The sequence below is a fragment of the Erpetoichthys calabaricus genome, chromosome 11 (assembly GCF_900747795.2).
Source record: "Erpetoichthys calabaricus chromosome 11, fErpCal1.3, whole genome shotgun sequence".
NCBI classification, from domain to species: Eukaryota; Metazoa; Chordata; class Cladistia; order Polypteriformes; family Polypteridae; genus Erpetoichthys; species Erpetoichthys calabaricus.
In genome coordinates, this window is record NC_041404.2 from 121,583,299 (window position 1) to 121,600,675 (window position 17,377).

Sequence of the window (17,377 nt, forward strand, 5' to 3'; positions counted from 1 at the left end):
AGTTTTTGGAAAAATATTCAGCCCTGGGAGAAAAGAAACAAAAAAAAAATTAGCCCTAAAAGAGTTAAAATAAAGTTCTGTGTTGCAATTATGACTCCAATCAAAGTGCAAGTGTGCAAAGTCAGTGATGCAGCTTACTGAGAAAATAAGTGTTAGAAAAACAGAGGCTTCTGTCAGCCGACTAAAGACATGAAGGTTGCCGATCCCATCGATAGCAGCCTCAATATTCTGCTTTTTTTCTGCCAATGTTATCCCCACGAAAGTTGAGGATTGATTGTAAAGTGAAGAACAAAACTAGTTGATGTACTAGACTAAATACTAAGTAAGGAAACCCTATTGGGTGAAGTATTAACTTGTGAATTCAGACCCAAAAAAAATTATCTGGTTTTACATGAATTCACTTTGTGTACATTTAAGTGCTAGTTGGTACATTTCAATTTGTTCGCTTTATTCTTTCATTTCTAAATTAGGATTAGCAGTCTTAAGTTTATACAGTGGAACCTCTAGATACGAGTTTAATTCGTTCCAGCACTGAGCTTGTATAGCGAATTTCTTGTATCTAGAACAAACTTCCCCATTGAAAATAATGGAAATCCAGTTAATCCGTTCCGCACCCCAAATATATTAACATAAAAATCAATTTTCCTAACAAATAACACTGATAAATTATATATACTGTAGTCTACCTTTAATAAATAACACTGGTAAATAATATAACTGATTATTAAAAGAATCAAAACAGGTGTCCAAAGTGCAGTAGAGCATTCAATAAATCTTTAAATAAATAATCCTTAAAACAGTTGTGAAGTGGAGGTTTAAAATACACAAGAATAACAATCCTTTAACACGAGGTTAAAACGTCAAAAGGATGCAGTCTTTAAAAAAACAGATGACAATCCCCGGTGCTTCTTCTCTGTTAGCGTCTCACCTGCGGGCTCTGCAACAGGCGAGACACTCTTAATGCAGCTGACCTTCTCTACACCGTCCTGCTTCAGCTGTTTGGCTCGCCTGTTCAGCTCACTGTTCAGCTACACGCGAGCCTGCACTCGCTTGCTCTCCCGCACCGACCGACCGCCTGCCTGAACCTCCGTTCTCTCTCCTCTTTTCTTTTACTTCTTCTCCCCCTTAACCGGCTCGCGCTTCTCTATATATGCGGGGAGGACATGGCAGCTGCAGCACATCAGCCACAGGAACAATCATGGATGTGGGCAGTTTCCCACCTGTGCACTTAAGTGAGAAACGCAGACACCGCAGATCGCGGCTCGCAACTGCTACCACGCCCCCTCGCTAAGCCGCGAGCTATACCCACAGCCTGGCTCGTGGCTCGTTACGCGAGCCAATGCTCGCATTTAGATCTGAATTTTTCGCTCATACTTTCCTCGTATTTTGAATTTCTCGTATACAGAGTTGATCGGATCTCGAGGTTCCACTGTATTTATATTTATATATAAAAAAAAAAAAGTCAGATCTGTGGTCCGATCATCTCTTGATTTGTACATGTTGCACCACCATGTTGCTTATTCCAAAGTGTAGGACCCGTTTAGCAAAAGGCTGAAACTCCTTATTCTATTGTTTGAAATTGTGTGGTGGTGTGTATCTTTTGATGTATGAGATGTGGGTTTGTCATACCCAATCTCATTTTGCTGAATGGTTACATTTTATTTTTGTAGCACATAGATAATTTTATTTTGGTTTGCTGACATGACAGTAACCCTATAAACTTGTGTTAGGGATAAGTATATGAAATGTACGTAGAACAGAAAAAGCAGCTGGAAGTGTCATTTGAAATGCTCTGCTTTTCAGCACACGCTTACTCTGTAGTTAGTATGTTTGGGCTATGAAGCCCAGCACTCTTTTTTTTTTTTTTTTTTTTTATAGTCAAAAACTCCTGCTTAATCATATACACATTTTATAGTCTGGTAGGGGGGGTACTTCAGGCTCAATTTTAAAACCAATTGTTGAACTTGCTGCTAATGTTAAGAGGATGATTTGTGAAATTAATCATAATTCTCTTAGTAAGCCAGTGCACAGATGTAAGCTGTTTTTTTTTTTTTTTAGTAACAAATCTTGTTCCAAACGTAGCAAAGAAGTCTGATCTGGTGGGTCATTTACACAACAGCAATTAATAAAACTAAAGGCGGTAGTTCAAAGTGTAGTCAAACCAGCAAGGGATTCAGAAGAATAAAATCCTAAACAAAGCTTACTGGTCTCAAAAAGGCAAACTAAACGAGTTTCTTAAAGCATGATTTGACTAAAAGCAGCAGAAGTACAATAGTACGTTTTAAAAGATAACACATGAAAATTGGCCATCAAACCCCAGTCAAAAAAGTCCTTTAAAGAGCTCCATCTTAAAAGGATTGTTTACAAGAACAATAGACTGCGGACATGTCCAACATGCTTCCTTATTAGGGATGCTGCAATGGCCGATCACAAAAACTGGTACTACTTCTGTAAGCAGTACAGTTAGTGCAGAATGCAGCTGCTAGAATCCTTACCAGGAAAAGAAAATCCGAACACATTTCTCCAGTTTTGATGTCACTACACTGGTTACCTGTGTCATTCAGAATTGACTTTAAAATTCTGCTCATGGTTTATAAAGCTTTAAATAATCTCGCCCCGTCTTATATATCGGAATGTCTGACACCTTATATTCCAAATCGCAACCTCAGATCCTCAACTGAGTGTCTCCTTAGAATTCCAAGAGCAAAACTTAAAAGAAGTGGTGAGGCGGCCTTCTGCTGTTATGCACCTAAAATCTGGAATAGTCTGCCAGTAGGAATTCGCCAGGCTAATACAGTGGAGCACTTTAAAAAACTACTGAAAACACATTACTTTAACATGGCCTTCTCATAACTTCACTGTAATTTAATCCTGACACTCTGTATATCCAATTCATTATAATAACTATTCATTCAAAATCTGTACTAACCCCTACTCTCTCTTCTGTTTCCTTTTCCGGTGTCCTATTGGTGGTGGCTTGTGCCACCACCATCTACCCAAAGCACCATGATGTTCCAACAATGATGGATGGATTAAAAGCCAGAAGTCTGTATAACCATCAGCATCAAGTGACTCCGTGAGAACCCTAACTACAAAGAGGACTATTTCATTTATGTTAGGTAGAATGCCCAAAGGGGACTGGGCGGTCTCGTGGCCTGGAACCCCTACAGATTTTATTTTTTTCTCCAGCCTTCTGGAGTTTTTTTTTGTTTTTTCTGTCCACCCTGGCCATCGGACCTTACTCCTTCTTATGTTAACTAAGGTTGTCTTATTTTAATTTCTTATTTGTCTTTTATTCTTCTTTTCTTCATTATGTAAAGCACTTTGAGCTACTTTTTGTATGAAAATGTGCTATATAAATAAATGTTGTTGTTGTTGTTGTTGTTGTCGACCGGTGGGGTTGAGGGCGAATGTCGACAAAAGTCGACATCCAGGGATAGAGGGTGACAATCAGCCGTTAATGGCGAAAAAACTGTCACATCGCAGGCATTCCCTCTGTGCTTGGAGGAATGCTAGACTCGTTGACTCGGCAACTAATCCTTGCGTGTGCGTGAGTTGCGAAATGTAAACAATGGCAAGATGGCATCGACATGTCACAAGGGAGCGAAGCGAGTGCAGAAAAGAAAACACTCGGCAGACAATGTTTTACGCGTTATCGCGGAGTCGGACTGATTTTTCAGATTTGGATTTTATTGACCGTGATCAGGAGATCGAACAAGAGTGAGAAGCCGGCATCAGCTGATCGGACACCAACCGATGCCGCGCCAGATGAGTGCATTCACGCAGCCGATGCATCTACGGCAAGGTTCGCGTGGAAGGAATACAGACATTGATCCGTAGGAGCCGAACTAGCTACCGGACTTCACAAGACGGCATGGCTTGCTGTTGGACACGACAGATCACCAGCTGCTGGACTACTTCAGGCTGCTCTCTCCTGATGCTGCTTTTCAGCTACTGTCAGACAAGACAAACGGGTAGGCAGAGAAATTTTTTGAATCGCGGGTTGCGCTTGCATCGTATTCTCATTTTTCAAAGTGGAAACCCACAACAAAAGACGAGATGAAGCGCGCTGTGGCATTACAAATAGAGATGGGATAGAACTGGTGATATAACTTCAGGGAGCATTGGTCCAAACGTGCTTTGTCTCCTGGTGGCTTTGGACAGGTTACACATGGCTTCACAGTTGAAGCCAGACAGGCTGAAGATGAAAAGAGGTGACAATACGGTTTTTATGCGGGCGGATAACTTGGTGGCAGTGGCATGGCATGATGGCAAATGTGTGACTTCTCTCTACAGTACACACTAACAATATATGTGAGAGTGCAGCAACAGACAATTGAAAAGTAGGCACCAAAGCAACACGTATTGTAAGCAGTGCAATGTGGCAATGACTGAAATTGGCTGCTTTGTGTGAGATCAGACTTTGCAGGACTTTGCTGTGTAAAATGTGTGTGATATGCTGGGATTGGTTCCAGCAGACCCCCGTGACCCTGTGTTCGGATTCAACGGGTTGGAAAATGGATGGATGGATGGATGGATACAACATGCAAGGCAGTAACATTTGTCAAAAGGAAATATTTTTTGTTGATTTCAATTGCTTTGTGTTTTTTTTTTTTTTTTTTTTTTTTTAAAAAGTTAGTTTTTGGAAAAATATTCAGCCCTGGGAGAAAAGAAACAAAAAAAAAATTAGCCCTAAAAGAGTTAAGCAAGAATGCTTTGTCATCCATACTTGGTGTATATCTGCTAGTAATTTAGGTTTGTATGGGGTCCTGACATATCATCCCCCTTCAGAATAAAGTATTCTGTCATTGGCTCCAAATGGAACTGTTTTGTTCAACATGCTGAATCTGATTTATTCAAATGTTAAAGATGCCTTTAAACTGGTGGCATCTTTGAGCAGATTGGATTCATATTACTCCCACATACAAGCATGCTATTAAACAGAAACCTGTTTACACAAGGATAGTGAGGAAGCGGACCCTGAAGGCTAAAGTGATTCTAAATGTTTCCACTGGACAAATTGGGAAATGTGAAAGTTACATGGGGACAATATCAATGGAACTGGTTGGTCAGCACCATTGTTCTCTCAAAAGTCATGAATTACTAGATAGCCAAGAAGTCTCCTGAATGATGACCACTTTCTGGTGACGGAAGCTGTGAAGGACCTAGAGTGCTGAAGGAAAGCTTACAGAGCTAAAATAGAAAATTAATACGCTCAGAATAACATGAAGGATTTTTGGAAGAGATTCAGCATAAATGCTGAACTGAAACAATCTAGGGCTCATATGCAAGAAGGGATTGTAGACAATACTCGTGCACAGAGCCAATTGAGTTTTTTTTTTTTTTTTTTCCCATTTCCATCATCACTTCCAATAGCCAGGCCAATCTTATACATGTCCCATCAAGCACCCCCCACTGTCTCTACTTCATCATCAGCTCTGTGTATGTAGTTTACTTTTAACCCTTAAACTGTATTAGTATGTACTGTCTTCTCACTTGGATCCTAAGTTATGGGCAGCTAAGGAGACTACACACAGGCAAAGCCCATGGGGCTGGTTGGAGTTCGTTCTCAAGTATTTAAGGCCTACTGTGACTTTTTATCCAGTCCATCACTTAGCCTGCTGAAAGTTCTGTCTGCTATGAAAAATGCATGTTGTTTCAGTTCCAAAGAAGGCATATGCTTTGTCACCTAATGAATACAAACACATGCCCCATATATCCAACATAATGATCTTTGAGAGGCTACTCCTTGAATATACAAGTAACCATGTGAAAGACTACTTGGACCCACTGCAGTTTGCCTGTCAAAGACAGGACTGGAAGATGCAATGATCTGTCTGATTCATAGTTTATTCCTATTTAATCCTCAGTGCTACTCAATTTTTTTTCAGTTTCTCCAAAGCCTTCAGTACCATTCAGCCATGGTAGCTTGTGGATGTAAGCAACACTGGAATATTGCAAGGAACTGATCCATTACCTTTTCTGTTCAACCTGTACACCTCAGACTGCAAGTATAACAGCTAGGGCATGTCAGTTGCAGACATCATCTGATTTTTGCGCTGTTGGGGTATATTGAGATTAGAGTATATGACTCTAGCGGATTTGTTTTTTTAAAGGGAGTTGGAATACTGCATTCCTTTAATATTGGTAGAGAGCTGTACCTACTTTCCCCACCGAATATCAACATGATAAATAAGAAGGCAGGCTACATTATAGGATGCACCATTGACCTCTTGGAAGTAGTTATGAAGGACAGAGAGAAGTTAAAACTGATGGCCAAATGAAAAATACTGTACATCCTCTGTACACATTATCATTTAGGTACTTTCCGACAAAACATTAAGCAGATATTTGTCAAGTGTTACTGGGGCTGTTTCATACCTCCTCCAGTACACCTTTTATTTCCTCACCGTGACTGCTCTTATTAGCCAATTTGTACTTCTCAACTCCCCCACCCCAATGCAGAAAAGAAATATAGAACAATCTGGAAAAAGCTAAATTTCCCCCACATGATGTGTTATCTTGGTAGTTGGAATGAAAAATTTGACCAACCAATTTTGTTAAGCAAAAGGTGATTCTCTAAGTGGGTGTTCTGAAAAAATGCTACCTTTGCTCTTAAGGAAGCAAGATCTAAGAAGTTGTTCCTTGTTTATAGTCCTAGTTAAGACCTGTTTCAGATAATATTTTACTGTTCTCTAAGAATTGTACTAGTTCCTACTTTGGTGGTTGGAAGGGAGTGATTTTTCTTAATTTTGCTTTAGCTTATTTTTCGTTTGGTATGTCTTGCTACCAGTAAAGTAGTTTAATGAATTTTAAGATAGTGGGTAAAAAGACAAAAAAAACAAAAAAAAAACCTAACCACTTCAAAAAGTACACCTCCCACATCTTTCCAAATGAGGGCAAAATCAGATACTATAGTTCTGATATTCCAAGAAATGTATCGTTAAAACATGAAGAATCTCTATCCAATGTTTCATAACTTGTAGTTCTTTGCTGTTGAGAATTATAAATATTCACAGTAATGCACACCTAGTAGAGCAGGCTTAGAGTAGGATTATCAGTCAAGCTGTAGTGTGGGCTGAAATGAAATACCTTTACACTTTATTTGCTCACTATTAGTGCTGGGTGGTATACCGGTTCATACTGAAAACCGTTTTTTATTTTTGATACAGATTTTTTCTTATACCGCAACACCGGTTTAAATTGCCTAAACGACGTTCGGAACATGGCACAGCGGTAAACTGTTCAAGTGGGGACCTTTTTCACTGCTACACTGCTAAATAGGCAGTGGTAGTGTAGCTATTGCGTGGTGAAAATGGACAGAATATTCCGAAACTGAAGCTGTAGCTGACGATAAAGTTGAACATGATGAAACAGAAGAACTTTTGTCAAAAAAGGAGTCGCGTCCGTTGCCTGGAGATACTTTGGTTTTAAAAGGTCGGATGTGGACCATTATGTTCAAATGTGTAAATACTGTTTCTATACTACTGGAAAATACTGCAAGCCAAGTTGTACTTGTTTTGTTTTCAATACAGTGTAATGTACCTGGGTACTGTGTAATAGTGTGACGACATGTTGACTTTATTCTCGACATTCCTAATTTATTCTCGCCGTTTGTCAAGATTAAAGTCGACATGTTGACATTATTCTCGTAATTTGTCATTAAAGTACAACATCGTAAACTAAACTTCATCGTAAAATGAATTTAATTTACTAAATTTTCTCAAACCCCGTCATAAGTTATATAGCACATTAAATGCTTTGTGTTAAGTGTTACCCGAGCTTCTTAAACTGACTTCCTCTTGCACTAAGAGGAGGCGCCGGCAGCGATCACCGCACAAAATATTCACTTCATGATATTCCTGCTCTTTGAACATTTAGAATGCTAAGATAAATACTTGATATAATTTTCATGGTGAAATGCATTCTCTTTTAGGGCAAATTTTTTTTTTTTGTTTTTCTCCCAGGGCTGAATATTTTTCCAAAAACTAACATTTTTTTAAAAAAGAACACAAAGCAATTGTTTAACATATCAAATCAACAAAAAATATTTACTTTTGACAAATGTTACTGTCTTGCATGTTGTATGAGCCTGCATACTCTATGATTTCACATACATATCACATACATTTTACACAGCAAAGTCTGATCTCGCTCAAAGCCGCCAATTTCAGTCATTGCCACATTGCACTCCTTACAATATGTGTTGCTTTGGTGCCTATTTTTCAATTGTCTGTTGCTGCACTTTCTAACTTATATTGTTAGTGTGTACTGTAGAGAGACAAGTCACCCATTTGCCATCATGCCATGCCACTGCCACCAAGTTTTCTGCCTGCATGAAAACCGTATTGTCACCTCTTTTCATCTTCTGAAACTTATGAACTTTGTATGGCATTATAGCCTGGCTCACCCCATGGGATTTGCTTCTGTTTATTACAGAAGTGAATAAAACTTTGCAGCAGCACGTACCTAAGCCACCAGGGGACAAAACATGTTTGGACCAATGCTCCCTGAAGTTATATCACCAGTTCTGTCCCATCTCTATTTGTAATGCCACAGCACGCTTCATCTCGTCTTTTGTTGTGGGTTTCCACTTTGAAAAACGAGAATGCGATGCAAACGCAGCCCGCGATTCAAAAAAAATCTCTGCCTACCTGTTTGTCTCGTCTGACAGTAGCTGAAAAGCAGCATCAGGAGAGAGCAGCCTGAAGTACAGCAGCTGGTGATCTGTCGTGTCCAACAGCAAGCCATGCCGTCTTGTAAACTCCGGTAGCCAGATCGGCTCTCAACGGATCAATGTCTGTGTATTTATCCCATGCGAACCTTGCCGTAGATGCATCGGCTGCGCGAAGGCACGCAACTGGCAGCAGATCCGCTGGCGCGGCATCGGCTGGTGTCTGATCAGCTGATGCCTGCTTCTAACTCTATTGGCAGTGATCAGGAGATCGAGCAAGAAAGTCTGATTCTGAAAAATCAAGAGTCCGACTCCGCGATAATGCGCAAAACATCGTCTGCCGAGTGTTTTCTTTTCTGCACTTGTTTCGCTGCCTTTTCACATGTTGGTGCCATCTTGCCTGTTTACATTTCGCAACTCACGCACACGCAATGTTTATTTGCCGAGTCAACGAGTCTAGCATTCCTCCAAGCACAGAGGGAATGCCTGTGACGTGACAGTGAGATTTGTCGCCATTAACAGCTGATTGTCGCCCCCTATCCCTGGATGTCGACTTTTGTCGACATTCGCCTTCAACCCCTCCTGTCGACAAAAGTCGACATCCGCCCTAAAAGAGTTAAAGCATGCATTAATCACGTGGGGGCACGGCAGCGTGGAGGTTGCACTGCTTCCTCGCAGCAAGGGTGTCTCGGGTGTACCCTGCCTTGCATTTGCATGTTTTTCTGGTGGGTTTACTCGGCATGCTTGTTTCCTTTCAAAAATCATGTAGGATGTGGGGTTTTGTTATGCTATATTGACCCTGCTAGTGTATGTTTTGCTCGTGCAATAAAAAAAGCCCACTCAGAACATGCATTGAATTCTGTGTTCGTGTCTCCGACCACCAGATCACAAACCCAACATTTACACAATATTTAAGTTAAACCTGTGCGATACCCATTCATACATCCAGTTTTTTGGAGACTCGTCACACCTGCCATAAAGTTCTCTACACTGAACATACATCTGGGGACCCCTTACTACAAGGGAGCAGCACTACCGCCTCACTACCGTGCTTGTTTAATACCTGCTTTAATGCATTTCATCATGAAAATGATATCAAGTATTTATCTTAGCATTCTAAATTTTCAGAGAGCGGGAATATCATGAAGTGAATGGATTCTGTGCGGTGATCGCTGTCTCCTTAGTGCAGAGGAAGTCAGTTTAAGAAGCATAGTGATTAACAACTGGGTCGGGGAACACTTCACACACAGCATTTAATGTGCTGCATTAACTTATGACAGGGTTTGAGAAAATATAGTAAATTAAACATTGATTTTAGGAAGAAGTTTGAAGTAAACTATGAGAATAAAGTGGAAATGTTGACTTTATTCTCTACAGTGTTTTTTTTTTTTTTTTTTTTTTTTTTTTTTCTTCCCTGTATCCGTAATTTTTTTTTATCTTCACCGTGGCCCTAATACGATTCCGTAGGGATATACCACAAATAGCATTATAAATGCAAGTTGCAGTTTTATTATTTATGCATATAGCTTAGCTTGAAGCAAGGTCCATATTAATGCAGTTTGCCTAAATGATGGTTCAGTTGATAAAGATGTCATCACCAAGTTGCACTTGTTTTATTTTATTTTAATTTGGTGAATACTGTGTAATGCACCTGGGCTTGAAGCCTTGAAGTAATAGTGCAACTATCAGTAATAATACTATTTTATTATTTGTTTAAATATTATGCAGTTTTAATGATGGTAAAGTTGTTTAAAAAGTCACTTTAACGTGTCGGTGGACAGAGATTAACATTAACAAAGTGTAGTTGGTTTACAAAAAATATTTACTATTCCTTTTCTAAGACATGTTCAGTGCAATACAACTTTTGACAAGCACCTCTGGATATTTTACTAAGTCTAAATGCCTCTGGATGGTTGAAAATATGTTGTCAAAATTATAAAGTTGTTTGCAAAATTTGTTCAATAAAAAGGTTCTATATTTTGACTGCATCTGTCATGCAATGTGATTCCTTCTCCATTAGTGCCACCGCCTTGAAAGCTATCACTTTTTATGGGGCCATGCAAACCTGTGTTAATACTTGTGTGAACATTAAAATGTTTTTTGTACAATGTACAATGCTCTTGACATTGAACTAGGTTATTCTTAGCCAGTAATTGCAGTGGAAAATGTGGTTAACATCCACTCATGCATGGGGAAAAAAATACCATGATATAGAATTTTGGTCATATCGCCCACCCCTACTCACTGTACACAACAGTGAGTTAAGTACTGTATGACCACGTGTTCCTTTCTTTTTTCTGGAAATTGAGCACAGTTGGATGCTCCAATCAGGTGTTTTCAATTAAAAAAAAAAAAAAAAAATTCTGTAGGTTTACTGTTAATTGACTATAAAAATACTAAAATAGTAATAAAATATGCACAAAAGCATTTATCCAAAATACACCTGGCGTAAAAAAAAAAAAAAAAAAAGCTCATGATTACAACTTTATATTTTTCTGTAATGTACATCTGAAACAATTGTTATTGAAATAGTTTTCACCATTTCTCCAACACCAATTGACTGAACATATATAATTTTTTGCTATTGCAAATTAACAATGCTCTAATGTAAATCTACCTGTACTTATAGATTTTAATCATTAATTGCATTATAGCTTTTATAATTAACTGCTAAAGTATACATTTACATTTTTTACAGGTGTTTCTTTTCTTCTGTGTATCAATAAGACATTAATAATCTTGAGGTATAATTATAAATATGGATTAACATTTTAAGTACTTGTTTCTTACCGAAACTTGTATGTTTTGACATACAGCAACAAAGAAATATTTGTATTGTGTTTATATTATATAAAAAATCCTTCAACATGATTCTTTTTGGAAGAGATTTTTTCAAGTCCTGTGTGACGGTCCTCTCCACTCAAATTCGTGTGAATGCTTTTGTCAGACACACTTCCTGCGCTCTTAGCTCTTATACATTTTTTACATTTTCCTTTAAGTTCCCAATTAAAGAAGACATTATGTCAATCTTATAGAAGAATTTCATCACAAAGGGTTATTGAAAAGAGTACACGTGCAATCCTAGCACCAAGAAATGAGGAAGTCAAACAAATTAATGCCAAAAATGTCGATCGGTTACACATTGGTTGAATGCATCCAAAAATGTCAAATGGTTACACAGCAAATTGGTTAAATGTGCATCAATAGACTATGCTGAAACAGTTGGTGGTGACTGTGCGGAAGATGAAAACAAACTTACAATATCTCAAATAATATCTCCCATTAACGTCATCTAGTCTTACAACACACAAATTACTGTAGAAGGAAGGATGTATCCAAGAAAGATGATAGTACATTTTCCGCGGATATCATTAGACAACAAAGGAGATCTTGATACGCGATTCGTATTAAAATATTAAGTTTCTGGTTAGAATAGCTTTTGCAAAGACAATTAACAAATCTTGGAGCCAAACATTTGAAAATTGTTTTAATAGAGAGAAACAAAATTCAATCACAGGCAGTTATACATTGCGTTGATGCATATGTAACAATTCCCATGAAAATAAAAATCTGTTTAAATTGTACATCCGCATCCCCATACGCGAGCAGCAGAACTGCAAAAAGGCTAGCACAAGCGGGGAGCAAAGCCCGCTAGTCTTTGTGGGTGGGTGTGTTTTTTTTAAATGTATCAAATGTTTATAAGTTATCAAGAATACAAAAGACTAACATGCTTATTTGTCATATAAGTAAGACACAAGTTGTTGTTAAGCTGACAAGACTATTGTTGACCTAAGCAGTACATTTAAATTTGTCTTTTTCCAATTGAAAATGTAAGCTGCTGCACTTTTTAAACAAGTTCACTGTCCAAACTCAAACATTGTCCATTTTAAAGGACAACATAAAAAGTACTGAATTCGTTAAAATAGCTTTTCTTGCCGTTTTTCTCTCATCGCACAGGATGACTTCTCAGATTCCTTTTTCTCAGCTTATTACTCCATTTTCTTAAACATATAGGCTAATATTCCAATATCTTTCACTCTTGTAAAACGAGCCTTGACTTGCTTTGTTTACAGCAGCAACTAACTTACCATAAAACCTAGGAAAACTTGGATGGAGTGGTGGCTCCGAGATCAGGGATCTGCACCGGCAATTGGAAGGTTTCCGGTTCAAATTCCGCAAACATCAGAAGTGACTCTTCTCCATTGGGCCCTTAAGCAAGTCCCTTAACCTGCAATTGCTTCGTCCTGGGTATGAAGTTAATCTGCATCTAGCCCTGCAAGCAGTTACTCAAACTTGGAGTACTTGGGGGTTGGTGGCAGGATTTTATTATTAAATCTCACATTATTCCAGTATGGTGCTACACTCTAGTTCCAATCCAGGTGGTTTGTCTTGTGGTGGGTGTAGCAATGCGTTATTTTGAGGAGGTAGAAGTACTGGTGAGCCTTTTTGCCAAGAGGTAAAATGGTGGAGATTGTCACATGCAAAAAATTTAAAGCTGCTAATCCTTTCCACAACATCCCATTCGATGTAGATCAAAGTGTGGGCAGCCTAATAGTCTGTGAAGTATATGTTCAGCTCCTTGGTTTTACTGATATTAAGGGTGAAATTTAGTGTCCTGGCGTCAGTGAGTCGTCAGGTGGACCTTTGTAAAAGAATATAGTGTGTATGTTCTTCATATATCGCCTAAAACAGCAGTGTACATCTAGACATAAATGCATAAATAAAATCCTACACAAACATACAAAAATATTTTTTTCCTCTAAATGGATGAAAGAATAATTGTCTTAACTATGATTGTTCCAGGCATATTTGATTTAACCAGAATGTTAAACTTCTGTTTTCTTCATAATTCTCAACACTTTAAGGGCAGGTGTCGACTTTTGTTGACAGGAGGGGTTGAGGGGCGCATGTCGACATCCAGAGATAGAGGGCGACAATCAGCTGTTAATAGTGACAAAACTCACTGTTGCGTCACAGGCATTCCCTCTCTGCTCGGAGGAATGTTAGACTCATTGACTCCATCTAATCCTTGCGTGTGTGTGATTTACGAAATGTAAACAAAGGCAAGATGGCATCGATATCTCATGAGGGAGCGAAGCGAGTGCAGAAAAGAAAATACTCGGCAGACGATGTTTTGCACATTATCGCTGAGTCAGACTCTGACTTTTCAGAATCTGGTTTTGTTGACAGTGATAAGGAGATTGAGCAAGAGAGTGAGGAGCTGGCATCAGCTGATCGGACACCAGCTGATGCTGCCCCAGCTGATCGGCTTCCAGCTTAGTGCATTCGCACAGCCGACGCACCTATGGCAAGGTTCGTGTGGGAGGAATACCCAGACATTGATCCGTGGGAGCCAAACTGGCTACTGGACTTCATGGCTTGCTGTTGGACACGACAGATTACCAGCCGCTGGACTACTTCAGGCTGCTCTCTCCTGATGCTGCTTTTCAGCTACTGTCAGACGAGACACAGATATGCAGAGCAATTTTTTTGAATCGCGGGTTGCGCTTGCACCGCATTCTCGTTTTTCAAAGTGGAAACCCACAACAAAAGATGAGATGAAGGGCTCTGTGGCATTACAAATAGAGATTGGACTAGACTGGTGATATAACTTCAGGGAACACTGGCCCAAACGTGCTTTGTCTCCTGGTGGCTTTGGACAGGTTATACCGCGTGATGATAGGTACGTGCTGCTGCAAAGTTTTATTCACTTCTGTGATAACCAGAAGCAAATCCCAAGGGTTGAGCCAGGCTATATCCCCATGTATAAAGTTCAGCCCCTGCTTGACATTGCGGAACCAACATATAAACAATTTTATCAGCCTGGCTGTGATTTGTCTGTGCATGAATCTCATAAAATAAAAGGGACGCCTTTTTTTCTGACAATATATTCCAGACAAGCCCAGAAAGTATGGCATAGAGGATTTTGTACTGGCAGAAGCAAACACTGGTTTCTGCCTGAAAGTAATTACATATACAGTAAAGTATTTCTTTCAAAGAGAGAACTGTCCCTTGAAAAGTCAGGTTGTGCTGGAGCTGCTTCAAGGCTATGAACATTTGGGTCGTATTGTGTACATGGACAATTTTTATACATGTCCGGAATTGTTCATGGAGTTACAGAGCAGGGGAATTGGAGCTTGTGGCACAGTGAGGGTGAACAGGAGACACATGCCTTCACAGTTGAAGCCAGATGGCTGAAGAGGAAAAGAGGTGACAATCCGGTTTTCATGTGGGCGGAAAACTTGGTGGCATTGGCATGGCACAATGTCAAACGGGTGACTTGTCTCACTACAGTACACACTAACAATATATGAGAGTGCAGCAACAGACAATTGAAAAGCAGGCACCAATGCAACACATTGTAAGCAGTGCAGTGTGGCAATGCATGCAATTGGCTGCTTTGAGCGATATACTTTGCAGGACTTTGCTGTGTAACATATATGTGAAATCATATAGTATGCAGGCTCATACAACATGCAAGACCGTAACATTTGTCAAAAGTAAATATTTTTTGCTGGTTTGATATGTTAAACAATTGCTTTGTGTTTTTTAAATCATTTTTGGAAAAATATTCAGCCCTGGTGGAGGTTCCATCATGCTGTGGGGCTATGTTGCTAGTTCAGGGACTGGTGCCCTTGTTAAAGTCGAGGGTCGGATGAATTCAACCCAATATCAACAAATTCTTCAGGATAATGTTCAAGCATCAGTAACAAAGTTGAAGTTACGCAGGGGTTGGATATTCCAACAAGACAATGACCCAAAACACAGTTTGAAATCTACAAAGGCATTCATGCAGAGGGAGAAAGTTGTGGAATGGCCGTCAGTCCGCTGACTTGAATATAAAATCTATGGGATGATTTGAGGCAGGCTGTCCATGCTCAGCAGCCATTAAATTTAACTGGAGAGATTTTGTATGGAAGAATGGTCAAAAATCCCTCCATCCAGAATCCAGACACATCAAAGGCTATAGGAGGCATCTAGAGGCTGTTATATTTGCAAAAGGAGGCTCATCTAAGAATTGATGTAATCTCTGTTGGGGTGCCCAAATTATGCACCGGTCTAATTTTGTTATGTATGTTGCATATTTTCTGTTAATCCAATAAACCTAATGTCACTGCTGAAATACTGTTTCCATAGGGCATGTCATATATTAAAAGTAAGTTGTACTTTGAAAGCTCGGCCAATGATAAACACAAATCCAAAGAATTAAGAGGACTATAAATGCTTTGAATTAGTGTCAGATTTTAGTCATAATTTATAGTTTTAGAAGTCACCTGCCAATTTAGTTGACTTACCAGGTACTAATTATTTCCACTGTTTTTTTTAAATCTAGCTTGATCCATCAGTAGTATCTTCCACTTGGCTCTCCTAAACATTCTATAAGATGTTCAAGAACAAAGTATGCACCATGTTACCAGCAAAATGGTAAAGGAAAACTTTTAGTAAAAATGTTTTATTTTATTTTCTTTTGATACTTTAGGACATCTTCACCATCCCACATGAATTACGAAAACCCTCCTCCTTATACTGGACCAGGACCAACTGCACCTGGATATGCACCTTACCCACAGCAACCGAATGTTCCTTATCCTGGACCGAATCCTGCCTACCCCAATTACCCTGTAGGTACTGCTGGGCCCTACCCACCTCCAGGGCAGCCTCCTTACCAAGGATACCCACAGTATGGTTGGCCGAATGCTCCTCCTCCTGGCCCAGCATATGTAGAAGCACCTAAAAACACGGGTAAGTTTGCGAGTCTTGATGGAAATGTTGCTCTGCTTTACTGTTTTTTGTAGCCGTAGGTCTGTAGTCTTGTTAGTTAACTGGAAGAATGCTATGGGATTCACTAGCTTTATCCTTTTTTTGGGTTGTGAAACCTTGAATAACTAGTCATAAAGTTCTTGTAATTAACCCTGAGAATTCTACGTAATTATGGTTAAGCCTGAGTCAGACTCTGAGTAATGCTATGATCTGCATTATAGTGTAGAGCCCAAATAACTACTGTACAAGAACCATGTTTTGCTACCATCTAATGGATACAATAACATTATGATGCATTATTGTGGAAAAGGGGACGGTGGCAAAATTGGATGTCACCATGAAAAATCTCCTTCCCCCTCCAGTTGACACTACCTTGGAGCACTTTTAGCCACAGGAAACATGTCATTTTTAGGAAAATCACAGTTTTATAATCATATTGGCAGTTAAGACCAAGCTAGGCTGAAGTATAATCTTGTACTCGCCATTCAAAACCAAGTTTATGTAGAGCATTCCCTTATAGTAGCGGGGAAATCTTGCACAGTTTGGAGGCCTTTAAGTTAAGTATTAATGTTCTATTCAATATGAAAGGGCAAATTCATTTAAAACTTTGGTTTCCAAGAAGATTAGGGTGGATTTCAAAATACAATGTAGAGACATTAGTATTAATGTCGGAAACCTAGCATAAAATGTGAATGACCCTGTAATTTCCATTTCTAATTTATTCTTGGATGGTTTTGCTTAATTGCACTTGTATTGGTCTGTGTTCATGGTTGGTGTCAACCTTGCCAACCAGCACCCATTTTAGTTTTGGAGTAGGGTAGAATTTGCCAGATGTCTGGTATTCTAGTTGTATGGTAAATCCATGAATGTTGCAGCATTTGTTCTCTTGTTCATTATTATACATGGATATGTACATTTTACTTATTGGTACTGCCCTCTGGC

At 39.2% G+C, this 17,377-nt stretch overlaps 2 protein-coding genes across 2 annotated transcripts in view; one reads left to right on the forward strand and one right to left on the reverse strand.

The window, feature by feature from the left end:
* Positions 1-17,377, reverse strand: part of LOC127529729 (uncharacterized) — a 455,734-nt gene that overhangs the window by 107,558 nt on the left and 330,799 nt on the right. The window lies entirely within an intron of this gene.
* The window catches only part of LOC114660822 (cysteine-rich and transmembrane domain-containing protein 1-like), a 66,197-nt gene that overhangs the window by 43,734 nt on the left and 5,086 nt on the right, over positions 1-17,377 (forward strand). The window contains exon 2 of the mRNA XM_028813741.2: positions 16,155-16,417. Within this exon, the coding sequence (XP_028669574.1) occupies positions 16,174-16,417 (244 nt within the window). The 5' untranslated portion in view covers positions 16,155-16,173. The remainder of the gene's footprint in view (positions 1-16,154; positions 16,418-17,377) is intronic.